The 15,881-nt window shown below is 41.2% G+C and overlaps 1 protein-coding gene across 1 annotated transcript in view; it reads right to left on the bottom strand.

The window, feature by feature from the left end:
• Nucleotides 1-680: 680 nt before the first annotated feature.
• SLC9A5 (solute carrier family 9 member A5) overlaps nucleotides 681-15,881 on the bottom strand; it is a 77,165-nt gene continuing 61,964 nt past the window's right edge. Inside the window, exons 14-16 of the mRNA XM_072422484.1 lie at nucleotides 6,890-6,959; nucleotides 5,022-5,144; nucleotides 681-4,687 (exon numbers count right to left, since the gene is read on the bottom strand). Of these exons, the coding sequence (XP_072278585.1) occupies nucleotides 4,218-4,687; nucleotides 5,022-5,144; nucleotides 6,890-6,959 (663 nt within the window). The 3' untranslated portion in view covers nucleotides 681-4,217. The remainder of the gene's footprint in view (nucleotides 4,688-5,021; nucleotides 5,145-6,889; nucleotides 6,960-15,881) is intronic.

Raw genomic sequence — 15,881 nt, forward strand, 5'->3', positions numbered from 1 at the left:
TAAACTGGCATGTGGCACCTGCCTTGCCATTACTTTGTGTCACACCCAGTCCTGCTGCAGCATGCTAAATCCATTTTTTTAAAAGCACTGTAAGCAATGACTTTGATGAGAAAAGGACCCAATTTTACAAAATGCAATTGATTGCAAACAATCCACTAAAGCATCATTTATTTATTTCATCTTTTGTTGCATCTCAGTGCTGGTGATCTCCTGCACCCTCCAGCAGCTATGCCTACATGCACTCCAGAAATCAATGGCTGCATTGATATGTTTGCGTTGATTGCATCTCTCAGGACAGGGTTTCTAATGTAACAACGGTGGGTGGGTTAGGCTGGGTTTATATTGCAGAGCTGTGCAGCACCAAATATTTTACTACATAGCATGGCAAAGCTTTTACCAGACATTGGTGTGATGCCATTCATTCTGAACGACACTTCAATATACCTTGCCAGCTGACCTGGTTTACCATGCATTGCATTGCAAATGTAAATCAAATAAATGGCATAGAAGTTTTATGAGCTGCCCTCCGATAGGCACCCAATTCCAATCACTGAGCTGTCTGATGCCCCTGAATATCAGTGCACAGCATAACACACAATCTATGCAGAAGATATATAGATGTGAACCCAGAATGTTGTCATCAGAAGTTTATGTGACAACACAACCACAAGTGGGACGCAAAAATAGATTGTTGTCACCCAAAGGAATTGCACTGTCCATGACAAGGAATAATTTTAATACAAACTGTAGTTTTTAAAAGACAACAAATGACTACTTTAAATAACATTATCACGCTATAGTTTGAGCAAGGACAGCTGTTTATTGACTTGTAACGTAATATATAGGCAGAACATTATTTTGAAAAACCTACACACATCTGATCCTCGCTTCTAGTACTCTTGTTTGGTCCTATAAAACTGAATGTAAAAAAGACCTAAAAAGCCCTATCAAGTAATTTATTTACTGGCCTGACACAAGTTTTATAGCACATAGACATGAGCTGAATAAACACTTATTTGAAGTTAAAAAGAATATGTAGCACTGGTCTTGGATAATTAAAAAGTTTCTCTACTTTACCTGATAAATGTACATACTATGCCAAAAAGTTTGTGGACACCCAAGCATAAGACTTCCTAAGGAATGTGGATTCCCCTCCAAATTATTGAGTTTAGGTATTCCTGGCAAGGAGTCTAATGCTACAGATTACAAAGACAATAGGGCACTTCCAACCCTGTGGTATCTGTACGCGATGGTCCTTACTGGTCTACCATGACTCCATGGTTTGAAGAGTTTGGTGTGGAAATACTTTGGTGGCTTACACAGAGCCCTAACCTCAATTCTATTGAACAGTTTAGAATTAATTGGAACTCAGATTCCAACCAGTGGTGTCCTTTAATACCCATGGCAAAAAACCTAAATTGTGCCATCCTAGATGAGTTGAAATCTGAAGTACGTCAGCTGCAAAGATTGCAGGTCTTGCAGTTTTTATGCCCCCACCGCTGAAGGGCCCAAGGAAGACACCTCTTTTGCCTACTGCTTGGTCTGTTCTTTTCAAGTAATATTGTAACTTCAATATTACTTGAAGTTACAAATTTTAGGGCCAAAGCAACTGTAAGGGCCGTTTGATATAATTGTGTCTACTGGGTTGAAATCCAGTACTAAGTCCAGAATCATTATTGTTAAGGGTTGTAATTGTTGTTACTTCTATTGGGTCCCAGTGGCTTCTGCCATCTTGTAATAGAGAACTAGTAAAAGAAAAACAGCTGCAACTCTAAGGGAATGTCTGAGGGTCAGGAGGACTGGAGGAATCTTATTTCAATCCCCTGGCCACATAAAGCTGGAGGTCAGGAGCTTGATACTCTCAAGAGAAGATATTCCCTGCTTCCAGGACCTCTTAAAGTGTACGGGGACAATATTTATAGTTTCTGATCTGGGTCTCCCTACCATGGAAGCACCTTTTTCTATGGCTGGAGATAGTGGAATGAGACAAGAACCCAAGGAAGCCACCCCCACTGCCTGCCTCCCTCTCCTTTCCTGCACCCAACATTATTACGTGACCTCACAAAATCTTTTTTGGCTACACTGGCACACATTTACCCAGACACATTTGAAATTCTGGTGGAGAATGTCCCACTGGAGAAGTTCCCATCTGGTGGAGAACTTGCAGAAGAATGGAGGCTCTTTTAGCTCCAAAATAGGTAGGAGCAACTCTCTGTTAATGCCCATAATATAGATTGGGGTCTTTAATGGGTGTGATGATCAGTTGTCCACAAACTTTTAACTTATAATGTGCATGAAATCTGGTTCAGCCTTGAACATTTTGAAAATTAAAAAATAAAGATGCCATATCCCAATTGATTTGTGTTCTAATTGTATTAATCACCATGATTGCTGTTGATTGCTTATTAGCAAAAAGAGCAAAACGCTCCCCAATGCTATATCTAAAAGAGAAGTAATAATTTACTACACATGTAAAAAGTAGAAATGAGGACCCCCCATGCTGCTGAGATAGAGAAAGCCAGAGTCGAAGCTGTTTGTAACAATAATTAGCTGGTCCCTAGTGTGTAATATATATTATGTTTCTTCATAGCTTTATCTACTCACAACATAGAAGTTACAAAGTGTTTGTTTTGGCACTTTTCTATTGCTTTGGTCATATCACCCCTATGACCTCCTCTTCTACACATGGACCAGGAAAGCACTCCATCAACAAGTACCAAGAAGGTGGAATGACATAACCATGGACGTAAGGAACAATAACTTTAAATAAAATAGGAACGTTTTCATTCACAGTCATGAAAATGCATGCTTGGCTTACAGTTATAAGCAATTCAGTCCTATTTACCTTTTTCTGTACATAAAGGTCCCACTGCTATAAAGAACTTAGAGGTTCACAAAAATGCTGGTCTTCAAACAAGCATGCAGACCGGAAGGGTCCGTCTGCCCAAGGCAGTGCAAATTGCAAAAAGGATGTGCAAACTGCAGCAACCCACAGTAGCCAATCAGATCCCAGTTTTCTTTAGACTTTAGAACTTTTTCCTGCAAGCTGGTTTTACCTACTCTTCCATACCATGACCTGCTACTGCAGCTCATCAAAAACCCAATACTTAAGAGCATTGGGGAATATGTCACATTTTCCCGGCACCCTGGGGGCTGACACATTGGTGGTGCAAATTGGGGCAAATTGTAATTTTGTGAGCATGGAAATTTGCTCAGGTATTTTGATGTTCAGTGGCTCTAGGAAGTAGGAAGGGGAATGGTTAAGTGCTGTAAGTGACCTGCTTAAGAAGCTCCTTACACAGATTGGAACTAGTTGCTTATAAAACTGTGCACTGCCGGCAATGTTCTTCCCACCCTTTGCCCAGCCACTCTTCCCCACTGGTCACTTTCAGTGATTTCACACACTGAACAAAAAAGGAACGTTGGCAGAGAACATCTGATCTGGCAGATCATATGTGGCAATGGCAAGACTCCCATAGTCAACCAAGTCTGAGGCTTAATTGAAGCCTGGCTTATTGGCTAGGACATACAAAAACTGTTTTGATTTGTATTTACAATTTATAACTAATAACTAGGATCTGCTGCAAATAGCAGTTTTCCAAAACTAAAAATATCAAATGCCAGGCTGGGGTAATATCTAATATAATACTGGGGTTTGGCTGCTTAAAATGGGACTGGGATAAAATGTCATAACCTGCGCCGAATCCTACTACCTCGAGCTTTTATAAAATGCTACCCTGTCTGCATATACTATATCCTAAATTTTTGATGGCACTGCAGAAGGCACAAATGACAACAACTATTAGGGGATGGGGCTTGCTAAGGGCACCAAAATGGCCAGAAGCAGCCATGGTTAGGAATCTACGGTACAACTGGTAGACCCCATCATTAAGCACACCTGTTCCTTTGCCTAGACTAGATTGGTGGGAATGGAGGACTGGTGGGTCTGTACTGCTGGAGAGGGAGGCACTAAAAAAGAACCTATTGCTTTGCCATAAATAGGTAAATCACAGGCTTACTTTAGGACTTAATATTGAGATATGCCCCTGTGGATGTTTGTACAGTTTAGGGTTAACACTGATACTCCAAATCCTCATTTCTTTCCCTATGTAAACATCCAGATAACTTTGGATAATCCTAACCCGAAAGACCAAAGTTTCCCCCTTACACCGATGTGTCAAATTCTTCTTGGCCAGACTTTTGCCACCAACTCTGTATCAGATTTTAGAAGGCCGATGCAACTGTAACAGCCTTTTGCTATGACTGTGTCTGGCAGGCTGAGGACTATGTCCAGAAACCTCATCCCTAGGCATTAGGGGTTGTAGTTCTTGCTGCTGGATGTCTGTTGGTTCCCGGTGGCTTCTGCCACCTTGCAATGGGGAACTAGCAAAAGGAAAACAGCTACAGGTCTCTGGGAGAGTCTGAAGGCCAGGAGGACTGCGGAGGTCTTGTCTCAAACATCTGGCGGCTTCAGGCTGAAGGTCAGGAGCTGGAGGAGACCCGATACTTTCAAGAGAAGAGATGCTCTGCTTCCAAGATCTCTTGAGGTCTACAGGGACAATCTTTGTAGTCTCTGAAGAGATGCACACTGTGTTCTGATCCGGGTCTCCTTTCCATGGAAGCACCTTCTCGGCCATGGTTGGAGATGGTGGGACGAAGCGAGGACTCTGGCAGACTCCCAGCATTGCTGTGGACATCAAATCTTTGTTAGTCCTCAAGCATTGACAAATATGGGCAGAAGACTCAATGGGCCTGATTTATGAAAGCCCTCCAAGACTGGAGAAATTTGTCAGTAATGGGAGAACCTGGGTGACCCAGCAAACCTTAAATGGATCTGGTTGAGGATTGAAAACCTTTGCCAACTAATAACAAGTGCCTTTTGAGAAATCCATTGCAGTTTGCTGGATCTCCCAGATTCTCCTATGATAGTGTATCTTCTCCTGCCTTCGAGAGCTTTAATACATCAGGTCCAATGTGAAAGATTATACATCTTCTTTCTCAATGTATCCAGTTCCTCTTACCTGATACGGTAACTCCCTGAAGGATCTCATCTGTGGCTCGAGCCACAAATGTGATACCCTCATCCTCTTCTACCTCAATGTTCGAACATTCATCTTCTGAGTCCGCTGTTATCACAATAGATGCTGGTCAGGAGAAAGAAGACATTGTTAACCTTGGTTGATAATCATGGTACAAACTCTACACCCAATAAAATGTATTGAATATAAAATGCAGGTTGCTTGGCTTTCTGAATTACCAACCCAGGTCAAGGTGGTCAGGACTTCTTACCTTGGTCTTCTGAGCTGATTTACAAAGGCCAGAACTGGCAACCACCAAATTTTTCTTATGACAGTTTTGCCTTGAACTATTCATGTGCTCCATACTGTAAATTATCAAAGAGGAACTGAACGCTGGAAATTTTGACTAGTCAACTATATTCCATGTGATCTTCCCTCAGCTAAACTTCCCCATTATGGACATACCATACCATACTGAACTGTCTTTGTATGAAGGAGGCCATCTTAGTAGAGGCAGGGCTTTGCTTCTGTAGGTCAGAGCCTCCAGCAAGGAGAACATTGAGCAGTAGTAGCAATACCTTCACCAAATCTCACAGGACAATATACAGCTATGAGGGTGTAGGCTCAGGAGTGTCTAGGCACACTTACATACCATAATGTGTACATTTCTAGATATTGTTTAAACATCATTAACATTTCCAACTTTTCATTGTAGCAAATCATTTTTTTTGTTCAGTTCCACATGCACTGCCAAGCCCAGCCTCCCATTTGTGAACTGACGTGGCCAGACCATTTTTGCAAATCATCACTATTTTTCTGTTTTTCATTTACAACTCTGAATGATTTTTAAAACTATTTATTTTCAGTCTCTTTCTGAGCACATATTCAAAGTCACTGTATCAATCACGAGCCTAGCACTCTGGTCTTTGCAGTGCTGGGTCCCAGGTTCCAATCTCGGCCAGGACACTATCTGCATGGAGTTTGCAAGTTCTTCCTGTGTTTGTGTGGGTTTTCTCCAGGTACTCCGGTTTCCTCCCACATTCTAAAAACATGCAGTTAGGATAATTGGCTTCCCCCAAAAAATGACCTTAGACTGTATTAATGACATATGACTATGGTAGGGACATTAGATTGTGAGCCCCTTTGAGACACAGCTATGGACTTTGTACAGCACTACATAAAATGTCGGTGCTATATAAATACTGTGTAATAATAATAATATGGATGTTGCCAACATTTACCCTCAACCATAGCAGAAAAATAGTTATGCCCAGCTACAGACAATTTCTATGTTTTAGAATTTAAGCTTTCTGCACTTACTGTTCTGGTGACACCAGGGCAAGAAAAAAAAGAGGAAATCGGCACCAATACAGTAAGAGTCCAAAACAGAGGTTCTGATTTTTCCATGCAAACAAAAGGTGTTGTTCATGACTCTTTTGGAAAGGGTTCCCTAGTGATGGGGAAGGGGGTGGGGGGGTTGAGTCAATGCCGATTTCCACTTTCAAACTGATGAACAACATGGTAATTCTAAGTGAATCCAACACTTCCCCTGGTTGTGAGAAATCAATTTTACATTCCTCAAATGGATGTGGGATTACATAGACTGGTAATTATAGATCAAAATTTGTGTTGTGCGCATGAACAATTGAGTGAATCCAATTGGCATGTACCATCATGCCACCCACATCCAATCGGAAAGGTAGGCTATCCTACATATGGTTTTGGGAAATCAATCAGACCGGTCAATCCAAGCCAAAATTGCCATGGAATTTGCTCATGTGCATTAGGCATACCCATTCTCTACTCCAAAACTAACAGCAAATTCATAAAGTTGTCTTCAAGATGCACACCATTGAATGTTCTGATCTTACCTGTGTTTTGCCAGCTCACAGCTTTATTTTGCCTTGTGTTCCGTGGCTCGAGCTCCACGCTAAGTTTTCTCTAGGTAAGAAAATTGAAAAAAAAAATACATATTTAAAATGAAGCTATGAACTGTCTGCACTTAATTAGATGGGAGCTATTAAAGTATATGTAGACAATTTTAGGTAATGAAAAAGCTGCACAAAAATAAGTGATCCTGCTCAAACTCTTGTGAGCTGATATCTTTCTAATTTGTTACATTGTTGTCTTTTTGGAACAAACAAACCCTTAGCTATGTAAAAAAGTGTCTAGTCCTAAGGTGACAACGCAGCTTCTTTACAGATACAATACAGGGAGTGTTGTCACTTTAGGACAGGTAGAACATTACTGGCAGGACCACTAGACAAAAATAAAAAGGAAAAAGAAAGCTAATGCAGCCACCACATCTAAGGTGCAGTAAACTGCAATGTTACATTTTTGTTCTTGGGTTTGTGCAATCAGCTTTCTTTGAAGACGGGGAAAGCCAAACGTGGTTGGTCAGGTGACCATGATATTCATTTCCAGAGCAGGCATAAAACCTTGACCTTAGGAGCTCCCGAACAATGGAAGTGACCCCTGTCCTCTACAACTAGCAGGATGTGTTGATACGTTAAATTGTCACTTGAGACAATCACAGGTGGAAAGCATCGCCGCTAAAAGCATAAAGGAAATCAATGACAAAGGAACAGACTCTACAAAGGTACAAAGCCAACATTGCACAATATTTTATTGTAATAAAATGAATACAAGGGAAGTTGTAATTGTCCATTAAATTTATTATGATGATGAAAGGGGGCAGCCCACCCAAGTTTAAAGGGCCAGTCCTTGGGAAAGGGGTTATTTATTTGTAGGGGGATCCTGGCGAGTGAATTAGTGTCCCAATAGGTGGCTTAAATGAACACTCAGCATTTACCAAAATTTGGAATATCCGTTTTGAGTGGACTAACCCTTTAAAGAATAACTTAATTTAAAAAGTAATTGAAAAATGCTGGTTCTTTATTGAGGAAGGGATAGGTGATATCCTTTCTGCAATAAAATAAACTTACCTGCGCAATTGCAAGTTTTTTTAATAAATTCCAGTCACCTCAATCCATTTAAGTTTGGAATCCTTGTCCATCTTGATGGCTAATGACACATGCGCACAGGAGTTCATTCATTCCCAGCAGCCAGCTATGCCGGGATTCTACCCTAAGAGTGGGAACGGGCACGTAAGTTTGTTTAATTGCAGAAAAGACATTGCCTGTCCCTTCTGCAATAAAGAAAATTCCTGTTCCCATTTTTTTTAGTTTAGTTCTGCTTTAAAGAAAACCTCTTCACTATTTTAAAGTTCTGAAAGTGAGCACCTCTATGTTACCTTTATGTGCCCCAATAAAACCATTCCGTTTATTACTGACTTGACTTGCTGTCCAATCAGAGTCTGGTATCCTGTAAAGAGCAACTGCCACCGGACAGCCATGATTACAGGGAACCTTTAAAAGGCTCTACAGGTCTGTATACACTGCAAAATATACACTACTGGGATCTTTTAGATCAGCCTTTCTCAATCTTTATAACAAGGGAGAACACTTGTAATATCTTTCAGGTCTTCATGGAACGGCTTCTATAATTCCTATATCCACAGATCACAATATATTAGCTCGGTGGTCAGTGGGAAGAATTCCTCTTACATTGCTGACCATTGGGTAGAATGTCACCCTTACAGATAACAAAAAAAGATCATTGGTGTCACCTATACTGACCTGAGAGGCACAAACTGCTCATTGCTCAATGAACCCATTGAAACCTCTGGAGGAACTCTGGTTGAGAAAAACTTCTTCATGGCTTCCTGTATCTATCTTCGTCTCCATAAAGAAACCTTAAACCCATTTTTAGTGGCTGTTTATCCCCGGGACTAGCATGGCCATCCAGTCCACTGTCACGGTCCATTTTGCACCAAAAGATTAAAAGGCGCCTTTGTAGTGTACTCAGCGGAGCAGAGATGACAGTCTCTAATCATCGCCCCTCATCCGGAGAAAGACAAACTTACTTAGCTGTCATCGGACGACTGGGCAGGATCCCAATTTGGAGCAATCAATCAAATATTCCAGTAAATGGGGCAGATAATCTTTTCACCTCCAGGAGCTTAAAGTAGATGCAAACTCTAAATGTGTGTCAACAGTCACCATTTTTCCCATATGACAAAGTTTTTTTTGAAAATTGTTGTATATCTTTGTGTTGGTAATCTCCTCTAGTCTCTTTCAGCATATTCCTGTCTCCATGCACTTTGGCTGCTCATCATCAGTCCAGACTGTTTTCCTGATGGAGGGCCCTGTCGTGTTAATGTGCGCTAGAAAGGCTACTTGCAGCATTAACCAGTGGTGGGGTGACAATATAAGAACACAACTGGGGGAAAGTTGTCACACCAAAACAGGAAGTGCTTTCATGGCAAAACGACAAGGTAAGATAAGGGTTTAAAAGGAGTGAAAACAAAAATTTGAATACCAACCGTAATGATATACTCAAGAAAAACTGAGCTTCTGAACCTGAAACTGTCATTAGAAAAAGAATACTGGTTTATACTTGGGTCAGAACAGTAGATGGCGTTGTTTCCTCATGTAAAGCATGTAAAAAACTCTAGCCATCTAAGACATTATTGGAGTTTTTTTACACTCTTTACATGAAGACACAGCACCATCTACTGGTAGCCAACAATACTGCACAAAAGATAATTTAAGACTGTGGTCCCCAACCTTTTGGAGTGCGTGGACCACTAAAAGCACAGTCCCTGGGCCACGCATGCACAGAAAGCAGTGTGTCACTCAAAGGAGAAGAAACTTCCCCAAGAGTTATTTCATGATGCTAGAACCTGCCCACTGCCCTGAGCCTGCGATGCATACAGGAGACATGGTCCACGGCTCTGGCTGGTGCGCTCCCCAAAGGGGGGGTCCTTCTCCTGACCCCACTGGGGGGTGCACTGGCACAGAGCCATGGTCCACCTTTTAGAGGGCCTAGTTGGCCACGGACAGGGGGTTGGGGACCCCTGATTGAAGAACAAGTGACTCAATCACCCAAATCATAACTAACTCAAAAGTACCAAACTAACCTTAATCTGTAAAATAAAAATTTTTTTTTTACAGAGTTCATGTGATTTTCATTTTTTCCCTTTTAAATAAATGTTAAAAAATAACCCACCATGGATGTATTTATTCACATTAATGTAATTGGCATTTTTATTGCTTACAGTTTTAAATGTTAGCAGCAATGGATCAAGGTTTATACATGAGTCAATGTAGATTTCCTGTTTTTTTCAGGTAAAAGTAGGTATTATCTAATATTTTTATTGGTTTATATTCGAGTACATATGGTATATAGGATTTGAGTGTTTGGGATCACAAATGCTATAATACTAAAAATGTATTAGTATGTATTAGTGTTAGTTAGATGATCTCATCAGCCTACTGTTGCTCCTGTCAAGTTCTGGCCTGTGGATGACTCGGTTGTGTAGCTTACCAGCAGCAGAGAAAAGCTTTCTCTGAGTAATTTTACAACCCGTCAGATTTTTTATTTGTCTTTGTTGCAAAAAAAAAAAAAAATTGGCTGGATTTTAATTGGACACTTAACAATGATTTTTGAAGTCTTTGTCTTTATTAGAAACAGAGGCCATGTGTGTGAGCGAGTTCCGGGGACATACGCCAGTCTGGGTGCAAGGAGCTGGAAAGGTTCAGCCAAGATTCACTAGTTGGGAAATCTACAGAAAATAAACTCTGCTCTGGTTCTGCCTTTGGGTAGATGGCGGTTAGTGATCAGTGCGTCATTCAGCTGATAAAAGTTCATGTTTTCTATTTGAAAGGAGGAACGCTTTCATCCCGAGACTGATGGGTCTACACAGGGTTGGCTACACTTCTCATAAGAGAGAGGGAAGGGGGACATTATATTGATCATTGCATGGAGGTGAATGACACGCCTTGGCCACACCATTATTTTCAGGACCGAAAAAATGAAAACGCAAAAATGACTGGTTAATTGGACAAAGTGTTTTTTTCACACTAAGATTTCTTTTTTTTTTTAGCTTTTGCAAACAACAGATTTTAGGGTGGTCAACTTAAAAATTAAAGAGGGCTTTCATTGTTACCCCCAACACCTTCAGAAGGCTGCATAATAATAATAAAGAGCTAAGTTATGTTCTGAGGTGCATTGCATTTACACATCATTGGTGCAACTTGCCATACTGAGAGTGCCTAGAATCGGTGCCAGTGAATTTAATGAAACATTCAGCATTGATATTAAAGACCACAATCATAAAACCTAACATTGGTATAAGTAACTGCCATTATAGCCTCTGGTATTGATGTCGATGACCACAATCAAAAACTTCAGTGATGGTGACCATGATCACAATTATAATCCCCAGAATTTGTGCCATGACCACAATCATAACTCCCTGAATCTGTGCCATGACCACAATCATAACTCCCCGAATCTGTGCCATGATCACAATCATAACCCCCAGTATTGATGTCCAAGACTACAGTAATAACTCCAGAATTGGTGTCAGTGGCTACAATCATAACCCTCAGTATTGGTGACCTTGACCCCAATCATAACCTCCAGTATTGGTGTTGGTGACCACAATCAAAACCTCCAGTGATGTTGACCATGACCACAATCATAACCCTCAGAATTCAGGTCCATGACCACAATCATAAACCCTAGCATTGGTATATGTAACCGCCATTATAGCCTCAAGTATTGGTGTTGATGACCACAATTACAATCTTCAGTGTTGGTGACCATGACCACACTTATAACCCCCAGAATTTGTTCCATGACCCCAACCATACCCTCCAGTATTGGTGTTCGTGACCATGACCACAATCATAACTCCCCGAATCTGTGCCATGATCACAATCATAACCCCCAGTATTGCTGTCCAAGACCACAGTAATACCTCCAGAATTGGTGTCACTGGCTACAATCATAACCCTCAGTATTGGTCTCCTTGACCCCAATCATAACCTCCAGTATTGGTGTTGGTGACCACAATCAAAACCTCCAGTGTTGTTGACCATGACCACAATCATAACCCTCAGAATTCAGGTCCATAACCACAATCATAAACCCTAGCATTGGTATATGTAACTGCCATTATAGCCTCCAGTATTGGTGTTGATGACCACAATTAAAATCTTCAGTGTTGGTGACCATGACCACAATTATAACCCCCAGAATTTGTTCCATGACCACAATCATAACCCCTAGAATTTGTGCCATGACCACAATCATAAACCTAGCACTAGTATAAGTAACCGCCATTAAAGCCTCCAGTATTGGTGTTGGTGAACCCAATCATAACCTCCATTGATGGTGATCATGACCGCAATCAAACTCCCCAGAAATTGTGCCATGACCAAATCATAAACCCAGCACCGGTATAAGTAACCACCATTATGGCATCCAGTATTTGTTTTGGTGACCACATTCATAACCCCCAGTATTGCTGTCCGAGACCATAGTAATAACTCCAGAATTGGTGTCAGTGGATACAATCAAAACCCTCAGTATTGGTGTCCATGACCATAATAAAGGCCTCTAGTATTAAAGAACATATGCCATTTAAAACTTGATGGAGGTCCTAAACTTGCTCCACTCTACTTAAGAAAGTCTGCCTACTTCCTGTCCCAGTTACCACACAGGAAGTGGGAGCAAATCTCCCCAACACATCAGAAAAACAAGACAGCTGTACTACCCCTTCTATGTCCTACCTCCAGCTTTTTTTCCAATATGGGCTCTAGTTTCCCATGTGTAAAAAGTTAGAAATGTACAGTGGTAGCTGTGCTAGGGTATCAGGCATCGAAAATATTTAATTTTCTCTGTTGTTACATGCAATTTTTTGAACTGGTGACAGGGTCTCTTTAATTACTATGTGGCAGTAACAGGGCTTAGTAATTCCCTGCTTATATCTAGGAGAAAAGCAAAAGGGTCACATGATCCACATTTATTTTATTGCTCCAAACACAAAATGGGAGAGGCGAAGGTAGGTAATCAATAGGTGGAGAGCAGTGGGCTTTAAAGAGAGCCTGTCATGGCTGCCTCGATGGGTGAAATAAAAGAGAAGGTACCACAATGATGGGCATCAGTGGGCATCTGTAACTGCACTATGATATAGAAACTGTGCCTTCAATATCTGTATTTCTTGCATTAACATGGGATCATTATCAAGGTTTTGATACAATGCATGCTTTGCGTCAGCTCCAGACTGCGGTGGGGGTTTAGGGGGGTAGCATATTAAAACCAGACTGAAAATCTATCACGCTTTCACCACCATGCAAGTTCTCAGCGGAAAATTCAACTCCGAGCCTCATCGATAGTTTATATTGCAGCGGCAGCCCGTTAGCGGGTGCACTTTGGAGCTCGTAAAGTTTTGGAGCCCGCAGGAAATGAGGGTTTTTGACTCCAAGAATGACTGTAAACTGCAGCCACAGAATGGCTGATGGCACCATACACACAGGACCCGTCTCCCGCTCTCCCAATAACGTGGAGTTGGCTGGCTTTCTTGCAGCGCTGGCAAGCTCTGGGTACGAGGGAATTTGGATTAACAAGGAGAGTTTGTGCTTCCATACTGCTGACTTAGCATTTGCCATTAAGGCACAACGTGGTGGGTCCCTCCTGAGTCTGGAAGATAAATCTCCTTTAGGTTTGCACGGCCTGTTTTATAGTAACACATGTCGGCACAAAGCTTTCATTTTTTTTCTCTCCATTAAATACACTGGTGGGAAATTGATGTATTTCGGATGTATTTTTGGTTGTTGCTGCCTTAAAGTGAACCTGTAGCCAAGCTATGGGCATTCATTTGTGTGTTCTAAAAGCGGAATTAAATACATTTTTTCATGTTAATGAGACCCTGTCACATGTACATGTATTTGCAGTACAATAATACTTTAAATATATGAGCAACAGCGGGGATCTGATCATAAGTTATGTACACATGCAAGATTATTGTTGCCCAAGACTAAGGCTGCATTAGTTTATTCTCACTCGAAAATGGTCACGCTTGTTTCAGACAAAAATCTGACATGTGTACACACCCCCCAAGATCGTTCTTATGAAGGACCAACTGGTATTGACCTTTGTACATTATAATGGAAGGAGAGCACAGCTGGGTGCCGCTTGCTCTTCTTCCCTCTCCAGAATTGAACAGGGCTGTGTGTACAGTTCTCTCTCATTCTCCTGGTTATAGAAATGATCACAAAAAATTGTTTCCAGTGGCAATTGTCCAACGTATGTGTTCATCTCAGGCAAAAATGTCCGGTGGTCCCCTGACATCATTCATCAATCTGTCCTGGCAGATTAATGAATGATTTAGCAGACGTGACCGCTGTACTTTCCTATGGCCGAAAGTTCAGCACTGTGCCACTCGCTCATCCTTTGTCTTTAGAACAAAATGGCGCTGTGTACAGTACTTTTGCATGCATACATGGTATGGCATTGCACAGAAATAATTACATGGCATTGCTGAAGGTTTGCTGAAGATGACAATTTGAAACCATGCCTTCAAGAGCAATGTTAAATTTGCTTCCTGTATATTCCTTTTTAAGAGTGCAGGAGCACAAATGGAAAACAAAAAGAAACCAAGTTGTTACCCTTTAACAGGAAATACCTTAATGAGGGTCCTCAGGACAAGAACACCAGATATTATTTTACCAAAGGTATTGTCAACTAATTATGAAATGATAATACCATAGTAAGCTTCCGATGTGTCCTCCTCTCAAGATGCCATGCCCCAACCTCCAAAACCAAAGACCAAAGCAGCTGGAGGAAGATGTTAACCAATTGTAAGCAAGTGGCTAGTTCTTCCTACAAGATCACAGGTAACTTTACTCCGAATGGTCAACGTGGCAGGGTCTATACTGATCAAATTTACATCTATACCAGAAAAAAAAAATTCCCCTAATTTTTTGGGAATATTCAAACCACTGGAGTGTCATAAATCTGGGGACGCTGTATGATGCAAACAGTGTCGGTCATGCTTGGTCTCATCCATCCTGCACCCCTTATTTTCCATCACTGGGCTAGGTGGCTTCTTTGGCCAAAAGGATAGCCTGAGAGGTGAACCTAAGATGATGGATGGGATGATTTATGACTGTGAGCAATATCAAATTATCCCATTTATAGTTTTAAATATTCCTATTCCCGTCTATGGCTGGCTCAAACCTTGCATGTAGAAGTCAATTTCCTCTTTGTAGATAACATTTTGGTCAATGGAAACAAATAAAAGTTGCCGCCCATCAACAATTCTCATGGTGGCAATATCTCTTTCACATGTCTGGCTGGTAATTGTACATGAAATAGAACCAAAGCAGAATACTGCACGGGATTTATAGTATGTAAAGCCAAAACATAGTTTACGGTTGAAGGAATGAATCATAGTGGTGAAAGTGACCTTGATTTCCCATCAAACAAATCCACTGGAATCTTCCTGTAAGGATTTGTGTATTGGCCAGACACGGTGATAAGTTGCCGATGTAACACGGTTATCTTGGCAATGGTTCTGCCAGTAAATGAGGCATGGAAAAAAAAGAGCAATATTTCATGAAACACTGGAAATTCTGACTTTCTGCAGTATATTACATTTCATTATTTTATTATGCAAATGTACATTCTGTGGAAGTTGAAGAAAATTCAAACATTTAGCCTGATGTGACTGACGGTGTACAGTTTGGGCCGCATTAAAGGTTGAACTTCTGTTTGAATTGCATGATTTGTGATTGGTACAATATACACTTCTGCCCAAAACAAAAGTCCCCTAGCCTATGGGGGCATTGTTATGATGTGGGGTGCCTGTGAGGACAGTGGTATGATCTGGGGTGCTTGTGGGAGCATTGTTATGATCTGGGGTGCCTGTGAGGACAGTGGTATGATCTGGGGTGCTTGTGGGAGCATTGGTATGATCTGGGGTGCTTGTGGGAGCATTGTTATGATCTGGGG

Source organism: Pyxicephalus adspersus, chromosome 9 (assembly GCF_032062135.1).
Source record: "Pyxicephalus adspersus chromosome 9, UCB_Pads_2.0, whole genome shotgun sequence".
Lineage (NCBI taxonomy): Eukaryota > Metazoa > Chordata > Amphibia > Anura > Pyxicephalidae > Pyxicephalus > Pyxicephalus adspersus.